Source organism: Lytechinus pictus, chromosome 8 (genome assembly GCF_037042905.1).
Source record: "Lytechinus pictus isolate F3 Inbred chromosome 8, Lp3.0, whole genome shotgun sequence".
In the NCBI taxonomy this organism is placed as follows: domain Eukaryota; kingdom Metazoa; phylum Echinodermata; class Echinoidea; order Temnopleuroida; family Toxopneustidae; genus Lytechinus; species Lytechinus pictus.
This window is the reverse complement of record NC_087252.1, coordinates 5,446,388-5,460,840: the sequence shown is the minus strand read 5'-3', so window position 1 is coordinate 5,460,840 and position 14,453 is coordinate 5,446,388. Positions and strand designations below refer to the sequence as shown.

General features: G+C 35.3%; 2 protein-coding genes across 2 annotated transcripts in view; one reads left to right on the top strand and one right to left on the bottom strand.

Moving 5' to 3' along the window:
- The first annotated feature begins 4,901 nt into the window (after positions 1 to 4,901).
- Positions 4,902 to 5,987, top strand: LOC135154984 (histamine H3 receptor-like). Its single transcript, XM_064103247.1, has one exon. The coding sequence runs from the start codon at positions 4,902 to 4,904 to the stop codon at positions 5,985 to 5,987; it is 1,086 nt and encodes a 361-aa protein (XP_063959317.1).
- Positions 5,988 to 10,951: 4,964 nt separating this feature from the next.
- The window catches only part of LOC129267461 (uncharacterized), a 30,687-nt gene continuing 27,185 nt past the window's right edge, over positions 10,952 to 14,453 (bottom strand). Inside the window, exon 8 of the mRNA XM_064103441.1 lies at positions 10,952 to 12,568. Within this exon, the coding sequence (XP_063959511.1) occupies positions 12,503 to 12,568 (66 nt within the window). The 3' untranslated portion in view covers positions 10,952 to 12,502. The remainder of the gene's footprint in view (positions 12,569 to 14,453) is intronic.

Below are 14,453 nucleotides of genomic sequence, written 5' to 3'. Positions count from 1 at the left end.
TATGTCATCATGGCGAGCTTGTTTTATCGTTATCTAATGATCTCACCGTGTCCAAATACAACTTGATATTCATTTGGCATGATTACACAGTAACAGTGATATCTCCCCATGTTGACATGTACACTGTTAAAAAAAAACCTGATTTTACAGGGGATAAAAGATTTTGCAGAAAGCAATAACAGAATCATTCTGTAAATTCATAAAACAGGAATTTTTCTACAATTTAACAGAACAAGTCTGTTTAAAAAGGGGAAAATGATGTTTGTAAGGTTCCATACACCAAATACCCATTTCCTGTAATTTTACATGATATAATGTAAGATTACGCAATCTGGTAAGATTACAGGTGTTCTCCAGACTCTGCTGCAGGAACTTCTTTTATTTTAAGGATACATTTTCTAACAGTGTATAGTATATAATTTATGTATATTATATACATATTTGTTCATGTGTTTAATATACATATATTTATATTAGTCGAATGGGAAAGATAAAATATCTCACAATTACATCTAGATAGCACTTAAGAGCTTGTAGCCTTACATCATCCTGAAGCTTATCATGAAAATGACCAAAAAATTGATTTGTAATCTGACCATGTAGAATGACTTGAATTACACTCATGTTTTTGCGACGGAGGGTCCTGTTTTTATCAGGGTCTTTACCCGTAGCATCTGGGCCTATCATTCACCGCCATCCTTAGCGGTAAACTGAAATGTAAAAAAGAAAAATAATGATAACAATTGAAAAGTTGGAGGCGTGAAAGCATTTACCAGATGCTTTATCCAACGTTGCATAAAGCTTAATCCAACATTAATAATGAGTGTTGGGTCAACCCATTTAAAGTGGTTAATGCAACATTTAGAAACGGCTGTCACTCTTCCAACCTTTAAGTGTTATGGAAACTTCCGCAGGAAGTGGGCAAGACAGCTTTTTGCGGGTTAAAGGGATCGTTTAACTTTGTGAGCAGCTGATTAAAAAAATTCTCGAACTGAGTTGAAACGTGCGTATGAGTGCCTGTATTTGTCCTCAAAAACCCTGAAACAGACCACAATATAGGATGAAAAACTCTAATTTAGATACAAGTAGCAATTTAGTAGCCTGATTTTGATAACCGTCTAGTAGACGGGTTCAGCTTATGACCAGTTTTCTCCAATTCAAAAAGTCCGTTGGCTATTTTGACTGCCTTCTGTTGTGTGTATCTCCTATACACACGCTATTAGCTGCACTGTACATTCAGTGTATACCTTGTACACACGGTTTGTAGGTCATGCTGTGTTCATCTAGAAATAATGTGTTGTGGTGCACAGATTGCCTGTATACACATAGTCATTGAAACCAACTCCCAATTATTTTCAAACTTTGGTTTACATCTCCAAGGTTTTAAAATTGATCTTGTACAAGTAAATATAACACTTTGAAACTTTTGGGATGGTATTTTTACACTATAAGCCTAATGTTTAGCCCATTTTCAGGAACAAAAAGGAGAATTTTTTAAATCAGAACAGAGTGAAATGATCACCTTAAATCTAAGCTGTTACACATGTATAACCAATAATAACATAGGAAACATGTTACGTCTATGTTAATCAGGCATAATTGCTGACCGGTACAGACAACATATATCACTTTCGAGGGCTGTTTATCAAAGTGGAGACAACGGAATAGCATAGATTTGAACTGACAACCTTACGATTAGGAGTCCAATCATGCCAATGTTCTAACCACTAGACCACACAACCTTACAATTGTTGATTTAACATTTCAGAATGGTAGGGGTGATCGGTCTGCCACCTTTGAAATTATAAGAAAGAAAAAAAAGAACGGAAGGGAAAACAAAGAAGTGAAAGGACGGTGTGTGGACACTGTCTGGGATGAATGAGTGTAGGGTTTTCCAAACAAATGACTACTAACGTCCAGAGCTAGCTAGGCTACTCAAACCAACGAAAATAATCATTGCCTGCCAGCCAAACCAAACAACAAGAAGAAAAGCTGATTCAAACCGATGGCAAAACGATTAAAGCATGGAGCTATTAACTCATGACAGGCCGTTCAGACTGTCCCCCGTCACTCGGGGAAAGGGGGAGAGAAATCTTATCTCTTTACGACCGACCGTCCATACATTCCCCGGTGTCCGGGAGATTGGCACCGGGGATGAGTGGGCTAGGTCATCGGCATGGTTACGTAAGGCGCACCCGCACATGATAACGCGGGAAATGCAATTGCTTGCAGCTAGCCGAGCACTTGCACAGTACTGAGCGGAAGCAGTTCTCTTGACACAACATTTCGCAGGTGCACGAACTCGGATTACGAGCCAAGGTCGCTCTTCCTTCGAAAAACCCGGGGATAGAACCGGGAGACGGGTGACAATACACCAGACCGTCCAGACTGTCGATTTTCCGGGGGATGTCCCGGGTGACGGGGGACAGTATGTTTCGTTCGTGGAACTCAATGGTAGGACGGCAACATTTTATTTTGTTCCGCATTTTCTCATGATTTTTTGTTTCAGTAGTCCACAACAACAGGAAGGTACATGCAGTCGCGTTTTATGCGATAAATTCATTTGTCTTATGTAGTCTAGTGTAACGAGATGTATTGATTTATGGTAAATTATTTTTCATTAATATGTAATTACAATGATTCATGTTATTGTTTTTATTGTTATTATTATCATTGTTGTTGTTATCAATATTATTGTCATTATTATTATTATCATTATTAAGACTTCGGCCATTAAAGACAATGGCTTTTCAGAGTTTGTAAATTGTTTGCAAATATTTTAATAAGAACATATGAGTATCTAAAGCCAGTATGGCGTCAGCTTTGGGAGTGTTATTTGCTGATCTTAGACTTTATGAATATCATTGAAAATTCCTGCACGAAATACAGCTTTCGGTAAGAGCAAAGTGGGTGTCCCAGCAAGAAAATTTCGTTTTACTGTGGGTGATTTAGTCTGAATGTTTTTAAGGTAGGTCACCGAGTATTAGCACCTATTCCGGTTACACATTTCATGCTATTGTTTGTAGTTGTATTTTTTCCTGACCCTCTCACCTCCCGTAGATTCACGCGTTGGTTCACGACACGATACCGACGTTCATTGTGCTATCATGGTATCAAAGGGGGATGATTTACATGTATCTCTGATGTTCGGCCGGTGGGCAGCTGCTGGATCCTGCGTACGTTATCACATCTATCATTTAATACCAAAAAAAGGGAGGGGGGGGGAGTAATTGGAGGAATACATGACTGGTTATTGGAATATTACATTCGTTCCCATTTTTTGAAGCGTTGATGCAAGATTGATGCTAGTCTAGATCTGGACGTTAGTAGGAGGTGGAAAGAGAGGAGACTGATGCAGGGGTTTTCAATCCAAATCTAGACTAGATCGATGTGAGAGCTTTTAGTATGTGGAGCATTTTAGACCCGTTTGAAATTTTCTGATCAGTTCATCATCACACAGTCAGTCGGCATGTCCACAAAAAAGCTTATTTCATTCAAGTAATATTCATGACTAGAGGGTTTTGCATTGCTAATGAGCTTGGTGCGGACGAAAACACCTATTTTTATTCGGCCATTGCTGCTCTAAATATTGACCGAATATTACGTTTGTGTTATCTTTATAAAGAATAAAAACTATTCTTTTAGGTCATGTGTCTGGATTTTACAAAACATATTATAATACAGGTAAAACTTTTTTCTAAAACACGATACAAAATAATCATTTTCATGCAACAAAGGTTATTCTTTTTACACTTAATATCTGTTTGGGCCCAAATGATTTTTAGATTATGATGCTTTAATATAATAAAGGTTTTATAAGAAGATGTATTTTAGATGGGTCAGCAGCCAGCTTTTCATAGGCAAAGTACATTTAAAAGCTTAAAACAAGAATGTTTCGCTCAGGTTGGTCATAGAGACCACACACCCACTCAAATTCCAACATTTCATTGCTAGGGCCTGTCCAAGGTCGCATTCACCATGCGGTAATTTCTTCAAATTACCTGCGGGTGTTCTGAAATCTATCCAGCCAATCAGAACTCTGGATGTCTTGCTACTCAGAATTTTCAAAAATCTCGTATTGTATCTTGATGGAAAAGCTGTCTGATAACCCATCTAAAAGGTACCATAAAAAAGTATTAAAGTCAGTATATAATAGAGTTTGAGCTTTCTGATGATATAAATAGTATTTGTGCCCCCCCCCCCCAAAAAAAAAAAGTTTTGCATAATTTGCAAGAGAAGAGAGAGGAAGAAAATTTTATTCGAGGCATCTTTTCAAGTCTGAAATTAATTTTTTTTATCAAAATATTTTATTCAAAATGAATTACATATATAAAAGAGTAACATTTACTCTTTCCTACGGTACTAATAAATCAATTTACTTAAGGAGAAAATGGTTAAATTCTTTGGGAGAGAAAATCTCACAATTCACGAGATTTTACAGGGATATGAATTCAGCCACGAGAGGAATTGGACAAATATTGCTCATTTGCTCATTAGCAAGGGGACCTGCAGACTGACGGCACATTTGATTGGCAGCTTAATGAGTTGGATCTCTTTGTCTATTTGATCATGATTTTAACATGCAGGGCTGCCTGAAAGAAGCGCGCCTCAAATTCATTAAATGCATTGAGACTAATGTGTAATTGATGCAGTTTGTGCATATTTTTAGTGAGACTTACATCTTTACAATCCGGGCAGTAAAGCTATAGACTGTGCCAATATAGATAGTCTCTTTTCCATTTCAGGCCGTAACTTTAATGAGTGATTCGATCCTGGGACATTAGGGTGTTAATTCCCTGCTTCCATCAAAGCATTTTGAAAGGAGATATAGCTAGCATCTTTAATGTCAAATCATCAGTATTCTGTATTGTTTAAGTCGCCGTGTTGTGAGATATACAACGATGGATGCTGAAACGTCTACTTTGGCGGGATCGTCCACACCTGGACCTGAAGCAAATAAGACAGTGTTGTCTGCTTTTCGGATCGTCTTGGTGTGCTTGTTTATTCCTTCAACAGTTATAACTGTTCTTGGAAATGCGCTTGTTTTGGCTGCGTACAAACGTGATGAGAGAATACGAAAGAGGAGGACTAACACGTTCATTCTTAATCTAGCCATCGCCGATCTCCTCGTTGGCATAACTATGATTATTTACATCCCCCAGTACATCACGGATAAGTGGTTATTTGGAAGGACTTTCTGTATCATCGTATGGGCCATCAGTTACATCTCAACCGACATGTCCGTTATCACCGTCATCGCCATCAGCGTGGACCGGTACCTCATGGTGAGGAATGCAATGAAATACCAGCTTCGTCAGTCTCGGAAACGTATCGTCCTTATCTTCATCGTTGTCTGGTTCTTCTGCAGTCTCGTACATACCAGTCTTGCTTTCATCTATTCCGCGTGGAATGACTACAATTACCTCAAATATCAAACTTGTAATTTGGAATACCGTCGTGAAAAGGCTCTGTTTTTTTCGATGTTCATCTTTGAGTTTGTGTTGCCCGTCTTGACTCTGTTTCTATTAAACTTGAAAGTTTTTATTAAAATACAGAAACAGAAGGAAACCATAATCGAGTTAAAAGGGCGCAGAGGTGAGGATACGAACGCTAACGTCGTCCCCGGACGGGATGGTAAGAATGATCAAGAGAAAACGTCTGGATTACCTGTAATGCGCGTCCATCGTACTCCAACACCGGGTGGGGGTCATCAAAAAGCCGCTAAACTTCTTACAATCCTCCTCCTAGTCTTCATCTTATGCTGGCTCCCCCACTACATCAACGAATGCTATGTCCTCATACATGGTGGTGAAGCTAACAACGTGGCGACGGAGGCGATGACTTTCATTCTATGGGCAAACTCCGCCATCAACCCCATATTGTATGCATGCGCTAATGTTCATTATAGGGAGAATTTCCTTTACTTCTTGCACATAGGAAAGAAAAGGCTTTATGGTAATCGAAGGCCGATGAATGTACATGTATAATTAGTGGTAAGTGAAGGTGAAAGTGGTGTACAAGTAGTCGACGTTGGCCACTACACCAAACATATCTTTTTGCAGAATGCAAATGTGTTTTGATAAATTTACACCAATATAGGAATACGTTTCAGTGGACGATTTATTACCACGCAGTATTTCTGCCGAAATTTAGCAGAATTCCATCAGAACTAACAATGTGTCCATTTCTAATTTCTCTTACCAATATATGCCAATTATGATCCATGCTTTCTAACAGACTAATTAAGAGTTAAGATTCGATTTCTTGATACATGTTAATTCATCAAAAGGTATTATTTATTACCCCTCCCACCAACTGTATCGATCATCATAATACCAGTTCATGAAAATATTTTTTTTTCAACGATAACCTATAACACAGTTCGACCTATATTCTGGCTATTCCGTTAATTGCAATTGTTTTATTGAAACAGTCATACAAGCCAACAATATAAACCTTTATCATGCATTCTTCTTTTTTTTTGTATTGTGATAACATTTGATGTGCATTTCAATATGGCATCATTATTGGATTAAATTATTTTAACTGAGAAGAGTTCTTTAGGTTCTGTTTTTTCGAATGTAAAATCCGTCGTCAATTACAGTAAAAATGGTTTTGAATATCATAAAAATTGATTTGTTCTTGCTGAATCAACTTCGCATGTTATTTTTCATATACATGATATAGTTTACTGATCAAAAAGGTATTAATTTGGTTAAGGATGGACATATAAAGGAATAGATAGGAGAGGGTTAGAGTGGCATTTGTAAATAAGATGAGACAGGAAAAAGAATTTGAGTCGAATACATGCATTGGAGATGCTGACGTCACAGCGCATAGTGCTCTATTCCATCAATGACGTCACATATCATCTCTCGGACGTACAAGGAAATCGATCTGTCTTTACCGGGCAAGTCCCGTAATGCGACGGCGCAGTCGCTTGTCAGATACCTCTGAGCGCACTGCTGAATGAAAATTAGATCAGTAAGCACTCTTCAACCGGGCTCTGCAGCACAGCGCTTAGATTTTTTTTTAGATTGTGCATGTGTCAATGAGACCTAGATCATCGAAATTTATCCATCGTAATAACTTGTTAGAGTATATTTTACAAATATTTACTTTCGAAAGTTTGATGGAACTATGGCATTTTTTTCATTTTATTATTTGCCAAAATGAATTGAATTGAATTGAAATATCGTTCTGCTGCAAAGTTATGTCTTTGGTCCAATACTTAATTTGATATTTATAAATGATTTACAGTATGTTAGTAATATTTTAGACTATACTTGTGGGCACATGATACTAATTTGTTTTTTGTATAGTAATAATTTAAATAAGTTAATTTTAATATATAACTTTAATCAAATCTAGAATTGAAAAAAATATAAGAGTGATTCCTTACCAATAAATCAATACTGAACGTTGACAAAACATGTTGCATAATGATTTTACCTGAACGTAAACAAATCTTATCTCATTTTTTTAATATTTATATTGAATAATAATAAAAAAGGGTCTTTTTGCTTAATCTACGAGATTTTCAGATGTGGTCACAGAAACGAGTAAGATCAAGTACACAATCACTTTTTAATAAGCTTTGATTTAATACAAACATAGATATAAAAGTAAAACTCTTATGTACTTATTGATTTACAATTTTCGTCCCTCTTTTTATAATGATTTATTTTTAATGTATATATGTATGTATATGTATATATATATGTCAATATGTGGTAATATAGTTATATTACAAGCCGAAATGAAAATTTAAATACATTTTCCAAATTTCAAATATAATTTCTCATAATCTTTTGTCGAATATGCTGGACCCACACTCTGAAATACTTAACCAAATGATTATAAATCCTACCCTTTTATCAACCACTTTAGCGTAGATATAAACATATTCTTTTGAACAAATTATTTGTTTCTTGAAATCGTTTTGTTTGTTCGTTTTTTGTGTGTGTTAAGTTCTCCTCTATTACGTTGTTTATTTTTTATTTTTATTTTTTTTATTTTTGGGGGGGACCTTCAGGGATTTACCTTTGGTAGGCCTTTGGCCCTTGTCAAATACCACAAATTTGTCAGTGTATTTTCTCTATTTGTGCCATGTGTAATGTTACGCAATTTATTCCTATCTTACCGTTAGACCTGCATAGCCATGTTTTTGTATTTTTATGCAAATGTGAAATAAAAATGAATTTAAATATATTAAAGATTCAAGATAAATTTTATTCAATTTCACTCGGTTTATTTCAGATAAAAAGCATATAAATTTTACATGAACAAGAAAAATAATATCGATTGGAGCCAGCAATAAAAATCTAAATTGGCAATAATAATTCAAACTTGCAGTAATAAATATTCCCAATAGAAATTCTGATAAACAATAACAATTACATAAACTATAAAAACAGGTTATATTAAAATTATATTAATATAATACACTTTTTGTCATAAACATGTGTATTTCTGATAGTAATGAACAGTCGACAGTTTTCAGAAAAATAAGGTGAAGTCCGTAACGATACTGAAAATACCATTGCTTGCTAGGCATCTTGTATCCGTACGATGCAAGTATTGGATTTTCTTGTTAAATGTAGGATAATTGGAGCCCGTTTCTCAACACCGTCATATTAAAGTCTAACTAATCGGAGAAGGTGAGCTACCTGTCAGCTAACCGTTTTACAAAACCCGCTTTTCAGGGCCTGGGAACGATTATTTTTTTTACTGGGGGTCCTGATGTAAATTTGAAAAGCAAAAAAAAGATTTCACTACAAAAAGCAGGCCATTTTATTCTGGAGACTTTTGAAAAGCAAAAAAAAAGATAAGGGTTTCATTACAAAATGAAGGCCATTTTGGTAACCTTTCTCAATTTTCGAACACCTTCCAAAATTCCTAGGGGTGATACCTATGGAGAAAATACACGTAGCACCCCCAGGAAAATCTTAGGGGTGCTTCAGCACTCCCACCACCCCCACTTACCAGGACCATGCCTCTGCCAAGATCGAGGGCGAAAACCTCTATTACACTCTACCTCTACACCCACAAATGTAATAATTCCCACAAATTAACTAACACTTTACCACAAATGTAATAGATTTTGATCACCCACAAAAGTAACAATGACTTCACTCACTATTGTAATATATTTGAAGGAATGTTTTGACGATTCTTTTCTAAACAATACCCTACGATAGGGTTTTTGTTTATAACAAATTCGTCAAAATAACCCTTCAAATTTATAACATTTGTTGGTGATCAAAAGTTATTACATTTGTGAGTAAAGTGTTGTTACATTTGTGGGCGTTATTACATTTGTGGGCGTTTATTACATTTGTGGGTGTAACACACCTCCGACCCTGTCATAACTTCTTTTGTAATGAAGAAGTGGCATCACGTGGGTAGACTATGACATGCAAAATGCCTCGAAATTTGACAATGCAATCCTACGTAATCAAAGCTACATAACAAAACAAGTGGGATAGGTTCATTAATTATTGGTACGCTCAGAACCTATAAAAAATGTTGATAAAACGCCACAAAACCATTCGTTTTGAAATTATAGTAAAATATTGAAGCGTTAAAAGTTTTGCCACCACAGGCAATCCATAACTGAATTCGTATACGTTGTTTTCTGACCCTTATCAACATTTTAAGAAATTATATCTCTAATTTATTCATAAAATTTGTCAAATCGTTTGTTCCGATATCTAAAGATTTAAAAAACTTATGTTACACTATAGTTTCATAATGTATGGAATCATTAAAAGACGTATAATTATCATCCTTTTACAAATAAAACATTTATGGTTTACTTCCGTAAACTATATTGAAGTTTGATATCCGGTGGGTACCCATCTCAACGTCCACATGTGATTTTTTTTTTAATTGAAATGAATTATTCATAATTTCAGTTTCTCATCAATTGAATGCCCCAGTCTTCACGGTTTAAGTATGCATGGTGCTTATTTTGCCTCTGCTATTATTTTGATTAGATGTATTTCAACATTCCTCACAATAATTGCAGTTTCATCGTTATTTTGCTTTTTAAAAATTACTTATTTTGTGACTGAGGCTACGTCGGGTCTGCTCATTTTGCGCGAATATTCACTGCTGAATTATACGCACCAAATAAGCAGAAGCGATAACAACGTTTCAACCGATAATATCGATATCAAGGGTTTCTAGTTAGGAAGCCTTTTGTGAAACCGGTTTAGTATAATTTGGACTAACACTGTGGGTTGGTGGATAAATATATGACTAACTTGTCCCAGTTTTCAGAAACGGGGCCCAGATCTCTTCTTCTTCTCCTTCTGAAAACAGTACGCTCTGGTGTATTATCGTACTGATTTTGTCATCATTAATTAATTAGCAGTAATCCTTCATGATGCAATTTCTCCTTCATTATTTACTTATAACATCGCGTGGGTGTAATGGATGAAACAGGACGATGTAAGATAGAGTTCAATGGATATCATTAAAAGTTTATAATAGTAAGATGGTAAGCAATGTATACCAGAAAAAAAATAAGAATAAAAAAACACATCCTGACGATTTCTTAGTAGGTTATTTTAAATATATATAAGGGCAATTCAATAAGATAATCAACCTTTTTGTAAGCGAGACCTCCATTTTTCTCAAGTTTACGTCTCTTTATAAACTGAGCATTACAGGATGTCAAAAGAATAAGAAATCGGAGACAGAAAATTTCACGGCGGTCCCACATGCAGGGGGTCGGACATACATATTTTATAGAATTTCCCATAAGCATCATTTTTCAAATAAACCTTGAAAAGTCAATATTATCTATCATATATATATATACACACATTTTGTAATGCAATTACGATGGATGAAATAGAAATTAGGTAATTACAATAATTAACTACAAATCGCATACAATCACACCTATCCTATTTTGATTTATATTATTCATTAATATTTTTTTCTGAAAGCAGCTTATTATAATATAATACGTTGTATGACTAGTTTAGACCGGATTGGCTCCTACCAAATGTCTTTTGTTTTCTTACACTTTATTTTGTTAGTAGCCTTAAAATGAACTGTTTTTTATTATATTTTCGTTGACCATAACTTAACCAAAGTGAACATTTATTGTAATCATAAATTATGTTGTAAATATTTGTTCTCTATTATTGCTCGTTGACAAGTAGCATCCAATATCATGTTATTTTGTTCTTATGTATATGTATTTTATGTTATGCAGGGCTTCCTAGTATAACAGTATTTCAACTACTGATGGGGCTACCCTGTTGAATAAAGACGAAATAAATACATAAATAAATAAATAAAGACACATAAGCCTGTATATTCTATAAACGGTTAATACCGTGACACGATATTTGCTCTGGCGACAATTGTTCCGGGCTTAATTTCGTCTGAGATAACGGGTTGGGGTAAGGATTGCAACAGGGTTTTATGTTATGCTTTCAAGTCTCTTGTTTTTTAGTATCATCATGTACGCTCACTGCAATCATCCCAATCAAATCTTTTACATATTACACTATCTAAGAAAAATCCCGGGGCGATCGAGCCTTTGCTCGATCAAGCCTGACCAGCCCTGTGGAATTCACTACCACAGGAGCTGAAGAACTCAAACTCTGCATCATCCTTTAAGGAAACCTAATATTTCATTTGTTCACCAGCAGGTTCGAGGTTTGGAGACAGACATTTTTTCCCCATTTGTAGTGTGCCTCTTTTTGTACTTATATCTTTACTTTGTTTTCGCCCTTTTCTAAGCGCCTTGAGCATTTAATCAGATTCGATAAGACGTCATATAAATCATATGTATTTATTATTATTATTATGATCATCATCCTCATTATCATTAGGCTTTGATTTAGGCTAGGGTATATTGTTTAATCAAGGGTTGAATTTGGTCATTCCATTAGTTTGTCGAATTTACACCGGAGCAATTGTCGCCAGAGTATATGCCATGGAACCCTATAAAAATAATTCGCTGCACGCTCATACTCATATATACATACATGACTGTAATACAGTAATTTGTAATTATGTAGAATATTGATTATCGTGGCCGAACGCTGCGGGGGGAGAGGGCACCCCCTCCCCCTCCCGAAATTTTGAAAACTTACATTTTTTTACTGAACGTCATCACGAAAATCACCAAAAGTATGCTTGAAATCCTTCAATTTCACTTAAAAATTAAAAAAGTGCCTCAAGAAAAGCCGCAAAAGACACGTCGCTTCAATTAAATGAGTGCGCATTTAATACGTATTTTAATATGGTTGGTTGAGAGGGAATTTAGAAAAGGAGAAATTTCAGACACAAAACATTTTCTTTAAAACAATAACGATAACAATAGATTGATTGGTGCTGACTAGTAAACGCAAGAACACCCTCTTCCAATGGCCATAACGGAGTGCAGTAATACAACAGCAATATGCACTTGTGCTAGTCCCATCTCCTGTAGGTCCACATGTTGAACAAAGTTTCAATCCGTGTTAGTCTCTGCATACTATATTGATGTTGTCTCTCCAATATTCATCATTGTTGGATTGTTGGGGACGAAGGAAACGGATTTCTATGAGTAGATACAACATATAAAAGTATCACCTAGTATAATAAATACATATTACAAGGAAAGGAAAATCATTGTAATCGGCATAGACCTTCGAAGAAGAGCGAATTCACCAAAGGAACCATCGTTTCACCATTAAATTAATAGTACGTTGCCTGAGAATGATTCTGTGATAAGATCGTGACAAGATTCGTGGTATTTATGACCAATAAATGGATCACCTGAAAGGGTATACATGGTATATGCCTCTGTATTTTATCTGCCCACATGGTACAATGTGTCTTGTGCTGTTTTGTATGTTTCGGGGACGAAAAGACTATACCTTTGTAGCATTTTTAAAACTAATTGCATACATGTTACTACTTGTATTCGGGGGGGGGGGGGCTGTTGCACCCACAAATGTAATAACGCCCACACATGTAATAACGCCCACAAATGTAATAACACTTTACCCACAAATGTAATAACGCCCACAAATGTAATAACACTTTACCCACAAATGTAATAATTTCACCCACAAATGTAATAATGCACTTTACCCACAAATGTAATAATGTTTGATCGCCCACAAATGTAATAATGACTTTACCCACGAATGTAATAAATTTGAAGGGATTTTTGGCGAATCCGTTCTAAACTAAAATCCTATAGTAATGCCTTCATAAAGCACAAATGTGCAAAGTCTTTTTTCCAGACCCGGTTAATAAAACATTATAGTACAAGTCCAAAGTCTTTTTCCAGACCCGGTTGTTTCATAATTATAATATACGTCCAAAGTCTTTTCTCCAGACCCGGTTAATTCAAAAATTATAATGCAAGTCCAAAGTCTTTTTTTCAGACCCAGTTGTTTCAAAAATTGTAATATAAGTCCAAAGTCTTTTTTCCAGACCCGGTTGTTTCAAAAATTGTAATGCAAGTCCAAAGTCTTTTTTCAGACCTGGTTGTTTAAAAAATTATAATATAAGTCCAAAGTCTTTTTTTCCAGACCCGGTTGTTTTAATAATTATAATATAAGTCCAAAGTGTTTTTCCAGACCCGGTTGTTTCAAAAATTATGATATATGTCCAAAGTCTTTTTTTCCAGACCCGGTTGTTTCAAAAATGATAATATAAGTCCAAAGTCTTTTTTTCAGACCCGGTTGTTTAAAAAATTATAATATAAGTCCAAAGTGTTTTTCCAGACCCGGTTGTTAAAAAAATTATAACATATGTCCAAAATCTTTTTTTCCAGACCCGGTTGTTTAAAAAATAATAATATAAGTCCAAAGTCTTTCTCCAGACCCGCTTGTTTCAAAAATTATAATATAAGTTCAAGTCTTTTTACAGACCCGGTTGTTGAAAAAATGTTAATATAAGTCCAAAGTCTTTTTCCAGACCTGTTTATTTCAAAAATTTTAATATAAGTCCATACTAAGATACGATAATGATATTCCAGTGGAATAAAAATGAGAATCGAGCTTAGTCTTTTCTCCAGACCCAGTTAATTAAAACTAGTGGAATCAATGTCTTTGTTGTTGTTTTAACTTATACCGCGTATATTGTGAATATATGCGCTAAGGGTAAATTGAGAATCAAGCGTACTCTTTCCTCCAGACCCGGCTATTCAAAAAATGAATTAAAAAACTTCAAATCTAAGACCAATTTTCCAAAGTTTCACCCAGTAAAAAAATATGTCTTTACCCCACACCCATTTTTTTTAAATAATACTACGACCAGGGGCGGAAATCTCTCCCAAAAGGTAGGGTGACAAGGGTCTGGAGAATTTGACAAGCAAAAAAAAAAAAGGTTATCACCCGAAAGTAAGGTCATCTCGTCCTAAAATACATGTTTTATTTCGATTTTGAATGATGAATTTCTTACCATCATAGAAGACCAGAAATAGAAGGGGG

Coding starts and splice junctions, on each gene's coding strand:
- LOC135154984 (XM_064103247.1), top strand. CDS start 4,902: ATGGATGCTGAAACGTCTACTTTGGCGGGATCGTCCACACCTGGACCT.